Raw genomic sequence first — 17,480 nt, forward strand, 5'->3', positions numbered from 1 at the left:
ACTAAATATACATAAATAAATTTTAGAAAACAACACTATAACACGAAGTTCTACAAACAAAAAAAAACAAAAAAAGAAATCTAGACAAAAATATGCATAAATAAAGTTTAGAAAATACCATGTTATAGACATAAATAAATTTTAGAGTTTAAGTTACATCCATTCCTTAAAAAAAGAAACGCTAAAGTCAACACAAAAATTTAGAAATCTAGAATGTTTAAGCTATATTAATATATTTTTTTCGAAAGAATATCAACGAAGTTGTGTTAGTGCGTTGTTGTGAATGGAATATAAATGGTGGTTTAGGTTCAAACACTAGGAAAGGTAAATATTTGCATATTAGGGAAAAATAATTGGATTGGATTGGATCAAAACCAATAAAATTGGATTGGATTGAATTGGATTAAATTGGATTAAATTGGTTGATTTTAGTGGATTGGTTTGGATTCTGTGCAGCCCTAAAAACTACTAAATCAGACCCCCACAAAAAAGAAAAAAAAAATCCACTAATATATTAAGACTTTGTATGTGGTCCTGTTTTATACATTGGGACAATTCTAAAGAGACAAAGCTAAATCATAGAATGATGATTAATATTCAACATTCTTAAACATATTCACTCATTACATCATTAGAATTGGGCATGATCTTAATACCAATTATCATATAATTATCAACCTAAATCAATATAAAAAAGAGTGCATTGTGCAGCACTTAACATAATTTACAGGATTACATGGATGCTCTGCAATTTCTTATCTCATTCTCAAATCTCCAAATAAAGAGAGAAGTTTAAGCTATATAAATGCATAATTCAATATGTGCTTCAGAAAAATAAAAAGGAAAATTATTTGTACTAAATTTATGAACCACATCGTAGATCATATTTATTCACTAGCTTAACATATATTCACATCGAGCGCATCATCCCTGTTATCCAGGACTTCCAAGTAATAAGTTAGTCCTCTTGTTATTAAAGATTCGAATCTACAATGTGGTTCTGTGGTCTCTCCCATGAATCGACGTCAAGCATGTCATCCATGCCATCGTTCGCCCTTGGATCGCCATCTTCGGGTTGATGCCTTTCATCAACCTCAGCATATTGTTGTAGCTTTTGTTTGCACAGCGTCAGTTGCTCTTGCAATAGACTCCTCTCGGATTTGTGCTTCATTATAATCCACTGTAACGATTGAATCACTTCTTCATCATACTGCTGCTTCTGTTCAGCCATCCGACGGTACTGATTGGCTTGGATTTCAATACAGCTTTTCTCATTTTGAAGACGCAAGATCATGGCCATTGTTTCCTCAGCTGCAGATGCTGCTGCCATCCTTTCCTTCTCGAGCTCGACACGAGCCTCGTTTGTTTTTCGCCGCTCGATCTTTACTGATTTTGTCAATGCCAAAACATCAAATTCTCCATCCTCATTGCAACAAATACTTTCCTCCTTATCACCATCACCATCATCATCATCATCATCAGCAGCAGCAGCAGCATCATCAACATCATCAGCTTCATCTTCTGCAGCAGCTTCGGCCTTGATTTTTTTGCTGAAGGCCAAGCCATCTGCATTCAGTGGTTGTGAATTCTCCAACGATTTTGGAGCATAAACTTCATCAAAACCACGTTTTGAACAAAACCCATTTCTCACTTCACTTGCTTTCCCTCTAAAATCACATAAAAATTCTATCAAACACTTGGCATGACAGCCAACTTGCAAAACCTTTAACCCCAACACAAACACCAAGAACAGCCCCAACAGCTTGAAAACTAGTGAGAAACGGCCAAACATAAAAAACCCACATCCAAAATCACTCCCCTGACTCAAAAGCTTGATACATGAAGCACACTCCATGTCCAAAATCCCCAAGAAAATCTGCAAAACCCTCTAAAAAACATAGCAAAACACAACCAACAAGCAAAACCGACCCAAAATCTGCATCTGCTTCTCCCAACTCACCCAAATCCAATCCAACCTTGATATTTATACTCATACATTTATTTTAAGCAAGAAATCTTGGGCATGTATGAAATTCAGAGAGAATTTATACAAAATCCAACTGGATTTTACCTTTTCTTTGCTTCTTTGCTTATAAAAATGATTAAATTAAAAGTCAGTAAAATAATTTCCCAAATAAGTGTAAGCCTTACCACTCGAGAGAGCCAGAAAGTTTAGATGCACTAAACAGTGAGGAGATGAGTTGGGGATATTGGAAATTAAAAACAAACGGCGTAGAAAACAAGGAGGGGGGACTCGTTAAGGCAAAAATAGAGATGATGAGACCAATGTGGATGTTGTGGGTTTGTCTATTTTTTTGGTGCCATTTATATATAATTTTGGCCACAAATGTCGCAATTATAACAATTATAGAAGTAAGATTTGGTAAAGTCATGAGAGAAGAGAGAGATGTCAGCAGAGCCCTCACTCCCTCTTATTGCAGAGAGGACCGTTGGTACATTACGGATTTTGTGGCATTTCTGTAAATGATGACAAGTCCAGGGACGTTTATGTTAGATAGAGTGTCAGCTAATGGCCGTCGAACGGCTGTCTGTCTCAACGTAGAGATGTATAATCTAACGTACACTAACCACAGGGATTTTAGCACTTATTTTGGAATTTATTTTTGAGATCATGATATGATGTGTCTTACTCTTTTTTTTTTTTTTTTTGGGGGTCAAAATGTGTCTTACTCTTATGTGTGTGTATAGTATGGATAATTTTTTTGTGTGACCAGTCCTGAGATTTCGAGGGTTTTGTGCGAAACGTAAACAAGAACCCTAAATCTAATATGAAATAATTTTATATAAAAAATTTCCATGACTTGACACCATAAAACAATTTTTTTAATAACTAAAATTCATCATCTAGTGCATGCAATAGCAATCATAAATAACATTCGTAAAAGTTTTAATGTTTCAATTTGAGAAAATGGAAGAGGAAGAAGACATGAACTTTTTTTGTCTGATTGGAGAAAGCTTGTATATATTGCTTTCCTATTCTTTGACACGTTTCCTTTTTTTTTTTTTTTTTTTTTTTTTTTTTCTGGTGTTAACAATAAAAAAGAGAATAGAAATGTAAAAATATAACTTCTAAATGACACAATATGGACTTGCACCCAACTTGCCTACTAAAATCAAGGGGATGAATTCCAACTCAACTAAATACACACTTGTGTTACTTTCCTGCGTACATATATAATACCTATAATATTAGTTTACATGATATACACGTAAAAAAATTTCGGGGCCCTTAAAAATTGGGGACACAGTGCAATGGCACCACTTGCACAACCTCAGGACCGCCCGCTGTGCATATTCATACTAACGTGAAGTCATATGTAGATGATGTAATATGGTTCCTCATTTTTGGCTCATCATTCTTTGAATTGTGATGAGACGATTGTATAACACTCGTGTACAATTTCATGATTCTTAATGTTTGGAGATTGAGCAGAAGGAAAAAAAAAAAAAGACCCCACCTTGATGACCTAAAATTTCCAGAAAATTATAAATATGAGGAAATGTTTCATGATTCACATAATTTTTCTAAAGGAAACGGGATAATGGATTAAGATTAGAATATATATATATATATATATATAGGGTTTGATTCCCTCAAGTATAAGTTATAACCAAAGAAAGAGTAGTAAACAGAGGAATTCTACTTATATTAATTAAAATACTGTGATGACTATTTCTTTCTTATGCTGCAAGAAAAAAGAAAAATACTACGATCGACTATTTCCTTTCTAAAATAGATACCATGACTAATATGACAATGACTTATTTGTGTATATATGGATCTACTGTTATTTATAGCAAATACGATATTGGTGTAATATTGATGTAATATGTCTTATTTATTAATTTATAGCAAATACGGTATTATATAATTTCTGACAGTCCTGATCTCTTGGACCCCTGTAGTCCAAGAGATTTATGGTCACTCACCGTTGGATGTAAATTCAACGGTTGACTTGAATCGGGTAATAATCATTTATGTCATATTGCATTTATATATATCATTTTGAACCATTGGATTAATATCCAACGGTGGGTGACCACAATCTCTTGGACTCCTGTGGTCCAAGAGATAGAGACTGTAATTTCTGATTCTTTTATTTTTTTATTAATGCTTTGATGTTATGTAGTTGTTTGTGATTTAAAATGAACAGTTCTGATATCTTGGACTACAGGGGTCCAAGAGATTTGTGGCCACTCACCGTTGGATGTAAATTCAATGGTTCACTCACTCTTGCACTCCTTTTAAGAAACTTTTTTGAACCATTGGATTAATATCCAACGGTGGGTGACCACAATCTCTTGAACTCCTGTGAATGAAAGCTAGTATTTCTTGTTAATTTTGGTTTCTGCAAGTTTGTTCCCATGTACACTAGTTTTCATGTTTGGTTTTTTGCTAGTGTACACCTTTTAATCTACATCTTTTTTTTGGTTTGTGTGTGGAAAAATACTTTATCGATCCAAAACAAAATAAGCATTATAGTCCACAGATTTTAGTTAAGCAAGAGATCTTGGGTTCCACTCCCATAGTGAAATAAAAACTTGAACCTTTTGCTCTTAAAGCAAGAGTTCTCAGATTCCAATCCTTGTAAAGTAAATAGTTGAATCTTTTCAAGAAGGTCGCAGTTCAAATTGTTAAGAGCATTCACTTTTTATTGCGATTATGTCGTCGATTTCTCACTTTTTCTAAAATGTTTTTTACCAATAAACCGTTTTATATATCATTACAATTATATTATTAACTGAAGCGGTATTCTATTTACATATTATATTTATTGTTTTTTCAAAACTATATATACAACGACAGTCTAACATTGTTAATAAAAATGACGAAAGGCTTGCACAATTGAACTTCGATCGATTAACAGCAGGCCAAAAGACAGACCTACCATCTCTGTCATGTAAATCCCCACCCTTTTGAAAGCTTTTAACATATAGCAAGTGGAATAACCAAGTTTCATTCTCTTTTTTTTAACATATAGCAAGTGGAATAAATCTGTCAACAAATGTTTTTTGTTGTTGGAAAATGGTGCTAGCTGCCTGGAATCTGTATGTAAATACCAATCAAAATGAGCTTTACCTAGAAAGATCTTGTTGGAATTCACCAGGCTGGTGATAAAAGTCCCTAGGAAATGAATAATGAAGGGATCTAATCCAATTTTCATTCGTTATTTATACTAACATTTTCATCTATTTATATAGAATTTTTTTGTTTATGTCAAGGATGTCCTTTAAAAAAATTCCTTTATAGGGCTACCCCATAAATGCAGACAAAAAATGGGAACCGTCTATATTTTTGGTTTTCATTCAAATGTCATCCTGCAAATTTTATTTGGATAAAAAAAAACTATTTGGTTATCCAAAACGTGAAAAAAAAAAAAAAAAAAAAAAAAAAAAACCATAAATCGTTGAATAGAACTTAATGAAAAATGCTGCTACTCAAATGACTAACTTTCGATTTGGCCATGTTTTGCATCCATAATCCTTCAAGAGATTACAACCCAGAAATTTAATGTCATTATTTTTCTTAATTAAGGACATTTTTACTAGAGAAACCCTTTATAATGTCACACTGATTATATATTTAGCAGAAAAACTTTATAAAAAAAATATCACAAACTTTATTTTATGGACTGAAATACATTTCATAAAAAAGCCTAACAAGCTAGGAGCCCTACAGAACGCAGAACAAAAGGCCCAAGTAGTAAAACTTAAAGCCCCATAGAACAACTAAAAAACTGATTAGTTTTTAGGGAAAAAAAAAACCTGCAGTGCAAGGTGATGTATGAATTCAGGTCAAATTAATCATTGCAAAGACATAATTTGTTGTTTTCAAATGCTCAGAGCTTTTAAAAAATATACATTTTGGTCAACTAACAATGCTTAGAACTTGGAGGTCACGTTTCATGGGGGAAAAAAAAAGAAGGGAACTCGGAGGTTACATCTATTCTTTATTTTTAGGACCTCACTTGTAAGCTCTAAGCTAAGATCTCAAACCTCTCTCTCTCTCTCTCTCATATACACACACAGAGAGAAACTTCATGATGGCTGAAAAGGTGAGTGAGAAGAAGAAGAAGCGTGGCTCAAGTAACAAGGAAGGCAGATTGACCAAGTCATGGCCAGATCTTTCACCACAGCTTGTCAACTTAATCCAAAAGGACTCGACTATAATGCAAAACATGAGTTTTCAAGGTGTGTCCAATTCATGGAGGTCAGCACCAAGGAAATGCAATCACAACCCTTCATCGCATCCATGGTTAGCAATCTCCCAATCCAACGGTCATCATGACAAAAATCATGACCAGTATCATTTCAATAATATTCCAAACCCAACAATTCCATGCCTCAAAATCCCAAGAGCCATCTTAACCCCAGAAATCTACACTTATTCCCTCCAAAATCGGCAAATCACACCCTTCACATATCACTTCTTCTGGGACCCAAGAAAGCAACATCAGAATTTATCACACCACCTTGTAGGGTCCACAAATGGGTTACTCATTGCCAAAGCATCTCACAATCCTCTTCAGTATTGTGTGTGGGACCCAGTTAAGAGCCTCAAGTTGGACCTACCACAGTGGGATGCCAATGTTCCATTTAAATGTGCAGCCTTGTCCTCTGCAAAGGAAGATAAATGCCATGGTAAATCTCTCACAGTAATGGTCTTAACTGGTATGAGCCATCCAGCTTTCATGTTCTACAAGATACAAGGAGGCAGTGAATATGCTTGGGTAAAACAAGATTGCACAATTACTGACCCTCAACACCATTGGGACAAGTCAGAACGACGCCGTTACATGCAGTTCACCAATGCCATTGGATTTGAACGTAAGTTTTATGCCTTGAGTTTGCAGGGGACACTTGCAGTCATAGAAGTTACTGACCCTTACCCAGATGCGGAGCCACAGTGGGGTCAGTGGGGTTGCACGTCCTCTTGGAAGCCATGGAAATAAGCTTAGAGGTCCCTTGGAGCTGCTGGTGCGACCTCTTGGAGCTGCACACCAAGTGGTCGACGAAATGACTGAAAGAACCAAGGGTTTGCAGCCTGAAGAAGAAGGCTGCCGCGGGACTTCTTTTTTTTAAAACAACCTGGGAAAAACGATGTCGTTTTGGCCCAGGGAAGTTTTTAAATTACCTGGCCAAAACGACGTCGTTTTGGGCTAGGTCTGAAACAAAAAGAAGGCTTAAATGTCAAAATGGTCCCTGTGTTTTACCCATTCGGACAATTTAGTCCCTGTGTTTTTAATTTGGCTAATTTAGTCTCTGTGTTTACATTTGTTAGCCAATGTAGGACAATCTGTCAAATAGACGTTAAAATAGACATGTGCATAGCACGTGAGTGGGCATAAAGGTATTTTAACACAAACTCAATCGCTGAAACGCTCGCAACTCTTTTCCTTGGCATTCATGACAATTGTGGTTTTCAAATTTTATTAGTTCCCTTGAATATCAACCCGTTCACGTGAGTCTGCATAAAGAGAGCAAGGAGACAAATCGAATCTAGATCTCTCTCTCTCTCTCTCTCTCTCTCTCTCTCTCTCTCTCTCTCTCTCTCTCTCTCATGGTGATTGCTGTAAATTGCAGTTCCATGGTGTTTGGGTTGGGTCCCGCTCTCATGTTTACCGTACGTGAACAAAATAAGGTTGTTGATGCCTTAGCTGCCAAGAGCTATGATTGCCCTCTGGGCCTTCACGTTTTGGATATGGAACCTTTCTTCCTTAATAATGTTCCTGCTGCTGATGCTACAGTATCCCTAATTCAAGGTTGATTCCTATGTAGTTTGTTTGGTTTTGGGTGTTTGGCCCTGTATTGTACCCAAAAAGAGAGAAAAAAATAGAAGGAATGCAGAGATCTCAAAACCAAAACCGGGGTCCACCAAGCTTGGACTTCACGAGATGATAGCCACCAAAGCTTCAAGTTTTCTTTTTAGCAAAGGTTTCAACGAGGTGAATTTATGCCAAGATCTATTTCAAGCACAATTCTTGTGACTTGGGTATATTGGATCTAATGCATTTTTACATATGTGTCAAAATTGTTTGTTGGCACTTATTGGTTTGTAAAGTTTAGAAAAGAAAAAAAAGTTGCATGAAACATCCACCGTACAAAAACTAACAGGATTGGTAGCATTAAAGGTCATCCTTGGATTAGCTTGGCTTGTCAAGAGTGCTCTGTTTATATGACAGTGATGACTGGTATTTGGTATTGTGTGAGGTACTTAATTTGTTACAGAAACAACTTTAATAGAATCAAAGAAAAAGCAAATTCATTCTTGACAAGAAAATCCGTTCTTCCCAAGTACATCCCCATCAGTACCAAAGAAAAAGCAAATCCATTATTGACAATACATCAAGATCACAAAAAACTAGTTTGAGTTTCAATGTACATGTACCAAAAAGCAATTCCATGCCTTAATTCCAAACCAACAAAATAAAATTGAATCTGCACGAAAGACGAGTACTACATGGTCTTCTCTTCACAAAATAACTTTGTTTCAACTGCCCAAAAATACCAAAAAAGCTCAAAATAGAATCAAATATGCTTTTTTTGTGAACTTGTAGTTGCTTTTTTTGTACAAGCAACTTTACTAGGTGGTTTCCATGGCTTTGAAGTTCGAAATGAACTTTGTGGTGTGGTGTGCATGCTAGGCCTAGACATATGGGAGTATGAGGCTGCTTGTGGCATTAGAGGCCTGGCTTGCAAAGAAGTTGGGACTGTAATTGTACTTGTCAGATTTGGTGTGATGCAAGTGACCCCTCTAGGCCTGGACATATTAGACTTTGGGGCTGTTTGTAGCATCGGAGTCCTGGCTTGCAAAGAAGGGGTTACAACTGGCCTTGTCGATATTTGACTTGCAATTGGGATCCTTGGCGCATTTGGTGTAATGAAAGTACCCCCTCTAAAACCCGTGGTGATGGTTGGTTGTACAATTTCTTGAGGTGGATGAAACTGCAATAAGCAACTATTAGAATATATGCATAGGTTGGGAGTTGTTTTAATAAAATGAAGCATGAAGTGTAACAAAAATCTTACATTGGCAGGATTAAAGTATCTAGGTTGGGATTTGTTCACTGTTACCTTATGTGTTTTTGTAGCTTTCTTCAACTACCACAAGTAAAAACAACAAAGAAAGAAACATTAAAACATGAAAATTAATAATAATAATTATTTTAAAAAGTAACAAATATATTATTTCTTACTGGCAATTTAGGTGGTCTTGTATTCTTCTTAAGACCATGTCTTGATGGCTCTCCAGTTACATCCCCTTGTGCCACAAAGAATCCACCACAACTTTGTTGTACGTTAGAGCTCTGAGTTGGAGGAGTTTGGTTTTCTCCAAAACTTCCACTGCTACTGTCCATTTCATTGTTCCTCATACCCCCACGATGGCTGCCATCTTGAAATTTATAAGCCCACCTTTTGTCAACATAAACACCACTTTGAGCTTCTCGAGGTTGATTTTTGCATGTTGTTCTATTGTGGCCTCTCTCCCAACACTTTGTACATGTTTTAGTACCCCCCTTCTTACCCAATTTGGTGGGATCCTTATTCTTTTCCATTTCAGAATCCTTTATTATTCTCCTTTTTTTAGGCCTCCCAGGTTGCTTCTTTACATTGGTGGTAGGACAGGTGTTTGGTTAACTGTTGGCCACTACTTCATACTCTTGACTGGTTGTATGACTGGAGAATAAGCTCTCAAATAAGCCTCTGGTGTGTAACATTTATCCACAAATTGTTCAGCTTCTTGCCTATTATGGAATATAGTAGAAACTGCATGCATGCAGGGTATTCCATTGAGCTCCCACCTCCTGCAACTACAGGTTCTGGTCCACAAATTCACAGAATGTTGATCAACTAATGTGTCCCCCACTTGGAACAATCCATTGCCACAATACATTGGTCTGAATCTATGAGATAAAGTCTTGTTTTTCTCTAGCTTGCCTTGGATCTTTGGACAAATTGGACCCTCACATTTACTAATCAAGTCCCTCTTAACTTGTAACCTTCTCATTATTTTGCACCTAATCATCTCAAGCATCGTAAGTATTGGTTTATCCCTTGCAGCCAAAATCCAAGAATTAAAACACTCACACAAGTTGTTCAATAACATGTCACACTTGGTTCTAGGACTGAATCTATGCCTAGCCCACATATTTGGATCCCTATTTTTCAACCAACCATAAGCTTCTTCATCTAAGCCTCTTAGTTTTTCCATCTCACAATTAAAATCTACTTCATTTGATGACATGGCTGCACTCCACAATTGATCTTTCAATGCCTGACCCTTAAATTTTTCCTTGAAATTTCCATACAGATGCCGCACACACCATCTATGAGACGCTTTAGGCACCACTAATTCAAAAGCTTTATCCAAACCCTAGGCATATAAAATCATTTCTTATGAAGTTAAAAAATATATTGGAGCAGCTCGTAATTGAAAGCAACAATATAAAGTAAAAACCAATTGCAATGAAAGCAATTACTTACCTTTTGTTGATCTGAAATGAAAGTCCAACCATATTCACTAACTTGACCAAGATCCTCAATTAAAAGTTGGAGAAACCAACACCAAGAGTCTTTACTCTCCAACTCAGCAACCGCATAAGCAATAGGGTATATATTATCATTTGCATCAATACCCACGGCTACAAGTAATTGCCCTACCATTATATTAAATTACTATGTAAAGAAATAAATAAATATTATATTTATTAATATATATTAAATTAATATTACATCCACATAAGTTAATGTCAAATAAAAGTACTAAAAATATTTACCTTGAAATGTTCCCTTTAGGTGACAGGCGTCAACGCCTATTAAAGGTCTACAACCTGCTATAAACCCCTTTTTGCATGCGTCCAAACACACATAAAGCCTTTGAAAATGAGGAGGATCCACCTTCATCAACATACTACTGCCGTTATTAGTCTGTCTAATCTCTTCACAATACTCCCATAACTTTTCGTATTGTTGAGCATAAGTTCCCTCAATCAAAGTTTGAGCCTTCCTCTTAGCTTTATAACATTGATCTGTAGAAACTTCATATCCCAATTCTCTATGAACTTCTGATTGAAGCGTTGTCTTTTTAATCTTAGGATCATCTTTAATCCTACTCATATACCTTTGAGAAAGGAAAGTTGAAGTGATGTTTTTGTTATGGAAACCTTTGGAACATGAATGCTTAGGAGTGTAGCTCTTAATTTGATAAGTGTTTTCTCCCTGCATCAAAGAAGCATACAACCTCCACTTACAACCTTCTTTGCACTTAGCAGACAACCTGAACTTATCATTTTTCACTACCTTGCATTCATATGACCTTAAAGCTCCATAAATTTGTATAGCCTGTTTCAAGACCTTTTTACTTGGAAATTTCATCCCAACATCGAACTGTGGGTTGTCCATATCAGTATCAATATTAAACTCTTTGTACTTACGAGTAGTTCCTTCTTCATAAGAGTTTGATGCTGAATGTAACTCATCTGAGTTATATTGCTTTTCATCCATGTTCATATCCTCAACCTGTATATTTGTCTCCCAATTGTTTTTTTGTTTCTTACCACATCCGATGAAAGTCTCTAGTGTATCCACTGCATCATCATAGAAATTATCATCGTCCAACATGGCATCATTGTCCTCATCATAAAATTCAGAATCATAATTATTACCACATTATCACTTTCCTCATAATTGGAACCTTTTGTTTTATCATCACCATCACCATCATATTCATACTCATTAGTATGTACCGGTACATCATAAAAATCTTGAGGCTCACCATGATACAAAGCACTTCTCTCTTCTTGAAATAAGTGATCATTGCTGAGACTATATGAACCATACCTATTTTCATCAACTTGACTAAACAGGTCATCATGGATTTCATTAAATGATTCTCCATAATCTATATTAGCTTGTGACATTGGTGGTTGGGTTAAGTCACCAATAACCTCATGAACATCACTATCATGCTCTACATAGACAGTCATTTGCCTATTCCTAGGTATTGAGCGAACAAAACCTAAAATGTGTTCATCTTTCTCCAATGCATAAAGACCATCTGCTGGTCCATGGCCTGGAAGTGTGTAATAAAAATATTTGGAGTTTTGAACACCCAACTCTTGTATCATGTCTTTGATTTCTAATGTAGACAACCTATCAACATCTACATTATCAAAATAAGTCACCATACCATTTATATAATGGGTTCTTGGAGTGTGCACAAAATTTCCACCGTATCTAAATTCAATAGTCATGTGATCAGCATCTACACAACAAAAGTAATAGACTTTTATTAATAAAGAATTTTTTTATCTGCACAACATATGGTTTGAGATTGGTACTCTTATTGAGATTGGTCCTTTTTTCTTTGGTTAAAGAGATTTCCATTAAAGCAAAGCAGCAAAACAAACAAGCAGCAAAAGAAGAAACCAAGAAAGCGAAAAAAATAGTTAACAAGCATGACATGTGTACCAACAACGAGTCACTGAAGGAAAACAAGCATAGGGTCCAAACTCGAGAATACTTACCTGGGTTGATTGAGCCTCTATCAGATTCGATTCGTCTCCTTGCCATCTTTATTCGAACTCAAGTGAAGTGATTGATATTCAAAGGAACTGATTGAATTTGAAACCCCAATTCTCATGAACGCAGACTACGGCAATTGTCATTGGCACCAAGGAATAGAGTCACGAGGGTTTTGGTTTGTGTTAAAATACCTTTATGCCCACTCACGTGTTATGCACATGTCTATTGTAACGTCTATTTGACAGATTGTCCTACATTGGCTAACAGATGTAAACACAGGGACTAAATTAGCCCAATTAAAAATACAGGGACTAAATTGGCCGAATGGGTAAAACACATGGACTATTTTGACATTTAAGCCCAAAAAGGAAATAATAAAAAGACTAGCGTATCCTTCTCCAGCCACTGCTTCTCTCCACAGATCCGATTCCTCCATTCTAACAGTTGGCTTGGCGAGCCTCATGAATTTCTCTAGAATTCATGAAATCTTATTGGGGAAATTGATGGGCGAGAAAGCAAGAGGAAGAGGAAGAATTCTGACCAAAAAAGGGCTGAAAAAAGGGTTGGTGTTTTTTAAATTTATAATTGACTGTTTTAGTTCTTTTTCTTGCCAAAAGCGAAGAGATTGACGAGAGAAATAGAGAAGAATGGAGAAGAAGGGTTGACAGAAAAGAAAAAAAGGAGGAAAAAAAAATGAGAGAAAAAGGAAAGAGAGAAAAGAGGCCTTTTTCCTTCTCAAGTTTTTATTTATTTTAATAATTGTATATTATTATTAAGATTATAAAAAAATTATAAAAGTATTGTAAAAGAACATATATATTAATTTCAATATCATACCATTATACATACTAAAAGCACTTCTGATAAAAATTTATCAAACACTTTGACTACTCACAGCATTTTTTCAAATACAATTTATCACATAACTCACTACTACATTTTATGATTTGCGCGACGAAGATAATTTCGTCGCACAAAGTTACATTTAGTCACACAAACTCAAACGCAACAGAAAATTAGTCGCGCACAATCTGTCGCGCAAAGAGCGTGAAGAAAGACTTTGCGCGACCAATTGTTTCACTCGTCACGCAAAATTGTGCGACGGTTACCCTTCGTTACACAAAAGGTTCAGAGACGACACAACAGTTCCTCGCACGACAATGCACGTAGGATAATATTTGTCGCGCGATACGTCTCGTAGACATTTGCGGCACCAAGAGTTCTTCGTCGCGCAATTCGTGTCTACACATTTTATGCGACGAAAAACTGTTGTCGCGCATATCCTTTTTGCGCGACGAAACGATTCATCGCGCAAGAATAAATTATATGTATTTAAAAAAAATGTATCATTTTTATTTCGTAATATGTGAATTTGCGCAACGAGAAAGGTTTCGTCGAGCAAAATTAATATATATAAATATTATTTAATTTTAATATTACGTTTTTTTAATAAAAAATAAATTTGGTTTTTTTCTTTTTGGTAATAAAATGAAATTCCAATAAAAAAAATGAATTGCAAAGAACAGATTTATTATATAAAATAAAATAAATGTATGCTGCAAGAGAAATATTTAAAAAATAATTATGAAAATAAAAAAACTAATCAAATAATGTTCCAAAATCTACATTGTCGTATGGCACATGCAATTCAGAGGTTTGGGGGTCTACAGGGGCCGTCGTCTGGTGGGGATGCTCAGGCTCGGAGGTTGGCGCATCAAAATGCGGGACTGGAATGCCGGACTGTGCGAGGGACTGCAGAATGACAGACATCTGACTATGAAGAGTGGCCACCTGTGCTGTCAAAGTAGTGACCTGACTGTTTGACTGCACTGATGAACGGGGTCTGGGTTCCCTCCACCTGGCATTCCCCATCCCTCGACAATATGTCCCCGGTCTTCTCCCTAGAGTCTGATCCAATGTCTCCGTCAAGATCTGAAACCCAGCATCCTGTGGAGGATCCACAGACTCGATCGGAGTATCGGGAGGAAGTTGGGAGGCGGACTCCTGAAGAACCAACTGGCTCCTCTCCACCATCGTCGTCTGTTTAGCATAACATAAAATATAAATTAAAACATTCATATAATAACCTTTAAACTTGAATGCGTAACATAAGAATTAAAATTAAATAATACTCACATGAAGAGACTCGGCCAACTCATCCCCAGGTCGAACATAAACGTCGCCAAAGACGTCGATCTCTGGGAATTTGGACCCCTCCTAAATTGAACAAGAGAAGAAAAATATTAGTATGAAAAAATAAATTAAGAATAATGAAATATTAAAAATTATTTTATTATTACATGCCGCCGTGCATCCATCCTATAGGAGAAGGGCCTGGAACCTGAATGATGGAGAAGAGTCTTCTTCTTCCTATTGCCCTTATTGACTTTGGCTTTATTCTGTTATACAAAAAAAAAAACGTATTAGTTGAAATTGAAATTAAATATAAAAAATTAAAAAAACATTAGTAAGAAAAATATAATAAATTTGAAATTCATATTACAAATTACCACAAAAGCGGACGCCTGAAAATGAGCGCAGAGCCACGCCCAACTATCCTCCCGCCCCTCAAGCTCCTTCGGGCAACCCTCCTGAAGAGCGACTTGCGGATCATCAAACGCCTCAAAATAGTGGTGCAAGTCGCTCTTCCACTGTTTGTACCTCTCAGAGAAGAGTCTGTTGACGTACGCCAACGACTCGTCGTCGAGGTCCTCCAAGTTGTAGTTCGTCTGCAATAAATTAATTACATACATTTAAATAATAGAAATATAAAGTTTGAAAGAAAAAGAATTAAAAGGCCTACATACCGACAACTGGCCGCGAACCTCCGTCTTGATCTCGTCAGGCATGACCTTCCAAGACTTCCATTTCATCGGGCAATGGCTCCGAACGACATGACCAATGTCGTGGGCCAAGGAGCTATGCAACTCCGCCGTCGGTGCAGCCCGATGTCGCTCGTCGTATCCGATGTTGATACGACTGTTGGTCACCCGGGTGACCTTCGCCGTCTTCAACTGCCGACACGGCCCTCGGGTGTTCTTCTTGGCTGCAAAGAAAGATGACATTAATGTTAAATAAATAACAAATTTAACTATAAAATACACACACAAAAACAAAAAACAAAAATAAAAATAACTTGAGTTTAAGGAAATCTATACCTGGCTGTGACCCCGACGCATCAGTGGATGGGGTGTCGGTGGTGCTGGCGGGCCGATGACGCCGCCTGGCGCTAAGAGGCTACGCCACTAATGAAGCCGATGAAGCAGGCGCCTGGGACCTCGCAGGACCAACTGCCAAGTGGTCCATCAGTGCTGGGGCAGTGGCAGCAGATGTCGGCTGAGCCGGGGGCTCCGAACTCTGCGTAGTCGTCAACGCCCTACGATGTCTAATCAAGTCTGACATCTGCACAATTTCATTAATACACATACAAATTAATAAAATATACGAATATTTGAAAGCACATACAATTTTATTAAGATTATTGACCTAGGGTTTGCGAGTTCGGAGTATCCAGGACTCCGATCCACGATCCACGATCCGTCGAATCCTATACGATCCTAGAAATACAAGGTACACCATACCTGAGTTTGAGTTCGATCCAACGGTATGAACATAACAAACCCGGAAATCGCACAATAGACAAAATCCGATCGAGACTCAAACGGTAACCAAATTCCAATCGGAAAAGACCTACGCACTCTTGACAACTAGGGGATTGCACTGGGACCCAATGCATGACTGCTACAGTATCCCACGCCCCAACACACGCGTCGGCAGCGCGTGGGTGTCCAAAGCGACACCAATCGCTGGAAAATTCTAAAAACTAAGGGCCAAGGTTCCTACCCTAGGTTGAAAATATCAATTGGAGCCACTTTTGTTCTCGGACCTACCCCGAAAAATGACCAGAAGTGGCCGGAATTGAAATTCAAAAACCAGGCGAAACTTAGGGTTTCAAATCCATTGCCCTATTGAAACAATTCCTGAAATCCTACCCAACCATCAGCTAAAGCAAAAAAAAAAGTCCAGAAACCATACCTCAGGTGTCGGATTTGGTTGCCGGAGGAGAGAGAACGATGGCGGCGCAGATTCAGTGAAAACCGAGGAAATTATGGCAGCTGGCTTGACAGTGACGGCGGGGAAGCTCCGGGGCACCAAGGTTGTGGCGGCGCGGTCCAAATTCCACTGGGGTAGGGGGCTGAGGTGACAGCAGAGAAAGAGAGAGAGTTAGGGCATAAATCAGAATTTGGGGAAGAAGGAGGCCATCGCATTGTTTTTGAAATTTTATTCGATTTTGCGTGACGAATAAATAAAAGCGTTGCGCAAAATATTTTAAATGACTCGTGCGCGACGACATAAGTATAACTTCCGTCGCGCAATATTGTGAGTCCGCCAAAATTTGGTATCAGGGTAGGGTTGCGCGGTTTTGTGCCACCGATAGAAATGTATTTCGTCGTGCAAGGTTGTCAATCCGCCAAAATTTTAGGACTTAGGGTTTAGCAGGAGAGATTGAAAACTTTGCGCGTCGCTGTCCGTATTCGTCACGCAATGTTGTTATTCCGCCAAAATTTGGGGTTTAGGGTTTAGGGTTTATTGGGCAGACAGATTGCGCGACGAATATGGACAACTTCGCGCAAGTCTGCTTTCTGTACACTTGAAAAAAATTTGGACCAAGTGTTCAAGGGGGAAGAGGGTGAAAGGGCTGATTGAGATTGCGCGACGACGAAGTCTGCGTTCATCGTGCAAGACTATTTTCTGCAGGCTTTGTCCGACCAATTAAACTTATTCGTCGCACAATGTTGTAATTCCGCCAAAATTTGAGGTTTAGGGTTTATTGGGCTGAGAGATTGCGCGACGAATATGGACAGCGTCGCGCAAGTCTGCTTTCTGTACACTCGAAAAAAATTTGGACCAAGTGTTCAGAAGGGAAGAGGGTG

General features: G+C 37.5%; 2 protein-coding genes across 2 annotated transcripts; both read right to left on the reverse strand.

Moving 5' to 3' along the window:
* Positions 1-771: 771 nt before the first annotated feature.
* LOC117637876 (protein FLOURY 1-like) lies at positions 772-2,292 on the reverse strand. The gene has a single exon (XM_034372922.1). It carries the CDS (start codon positions 1,853-1,855, stop codon positions 974-976), a length of 882 nt encoding a protein of 293 aa, XP_034228813.1. The 5' UTR covers positions 1,856-2,292; the 3' UTR covers positions 772-973.
* Positions 2,293-9,670: 7,378 nt separating this feature from the next.
* Positions 9,671-12,594, reverse strand: LOC117638399. The gene is made up of 5 exons (XM_034373532.1): positions 12,549-12,594; positions 11,769-12,286; positions 10,800-11,655; positions 10,507-10,679; positions 9,671-10,396 (listed from the first exon to the last, which is right to left on the reverse strand). The coding sequence occupies exons 1-5, from the start codon at positions 12,592-12,594 to the stop codon at positions 9,671-9,673; spliced, it is 2,319 nt and encodes a 772-aa protein (XP_034229423.1).
* Positions 12,595-17,480: the final 4,886 nt, after the last annotated feature.

Source organism: Prunus dulcis, chromosome 8 (genome assembly GCF_902201215.1).
Source record: "Prunus dulcis chromosome 8, ALMONDv2, whole genome shotgun sequence".
In the NCBI taxonomy this organism is placed as follows: domain Eukaryota; kingdom Viridiplantae; phylum Streptophyta; class Magnoliopsida; order Rosales; family Rosaceae; genus Prunus; species Prunus dulcis.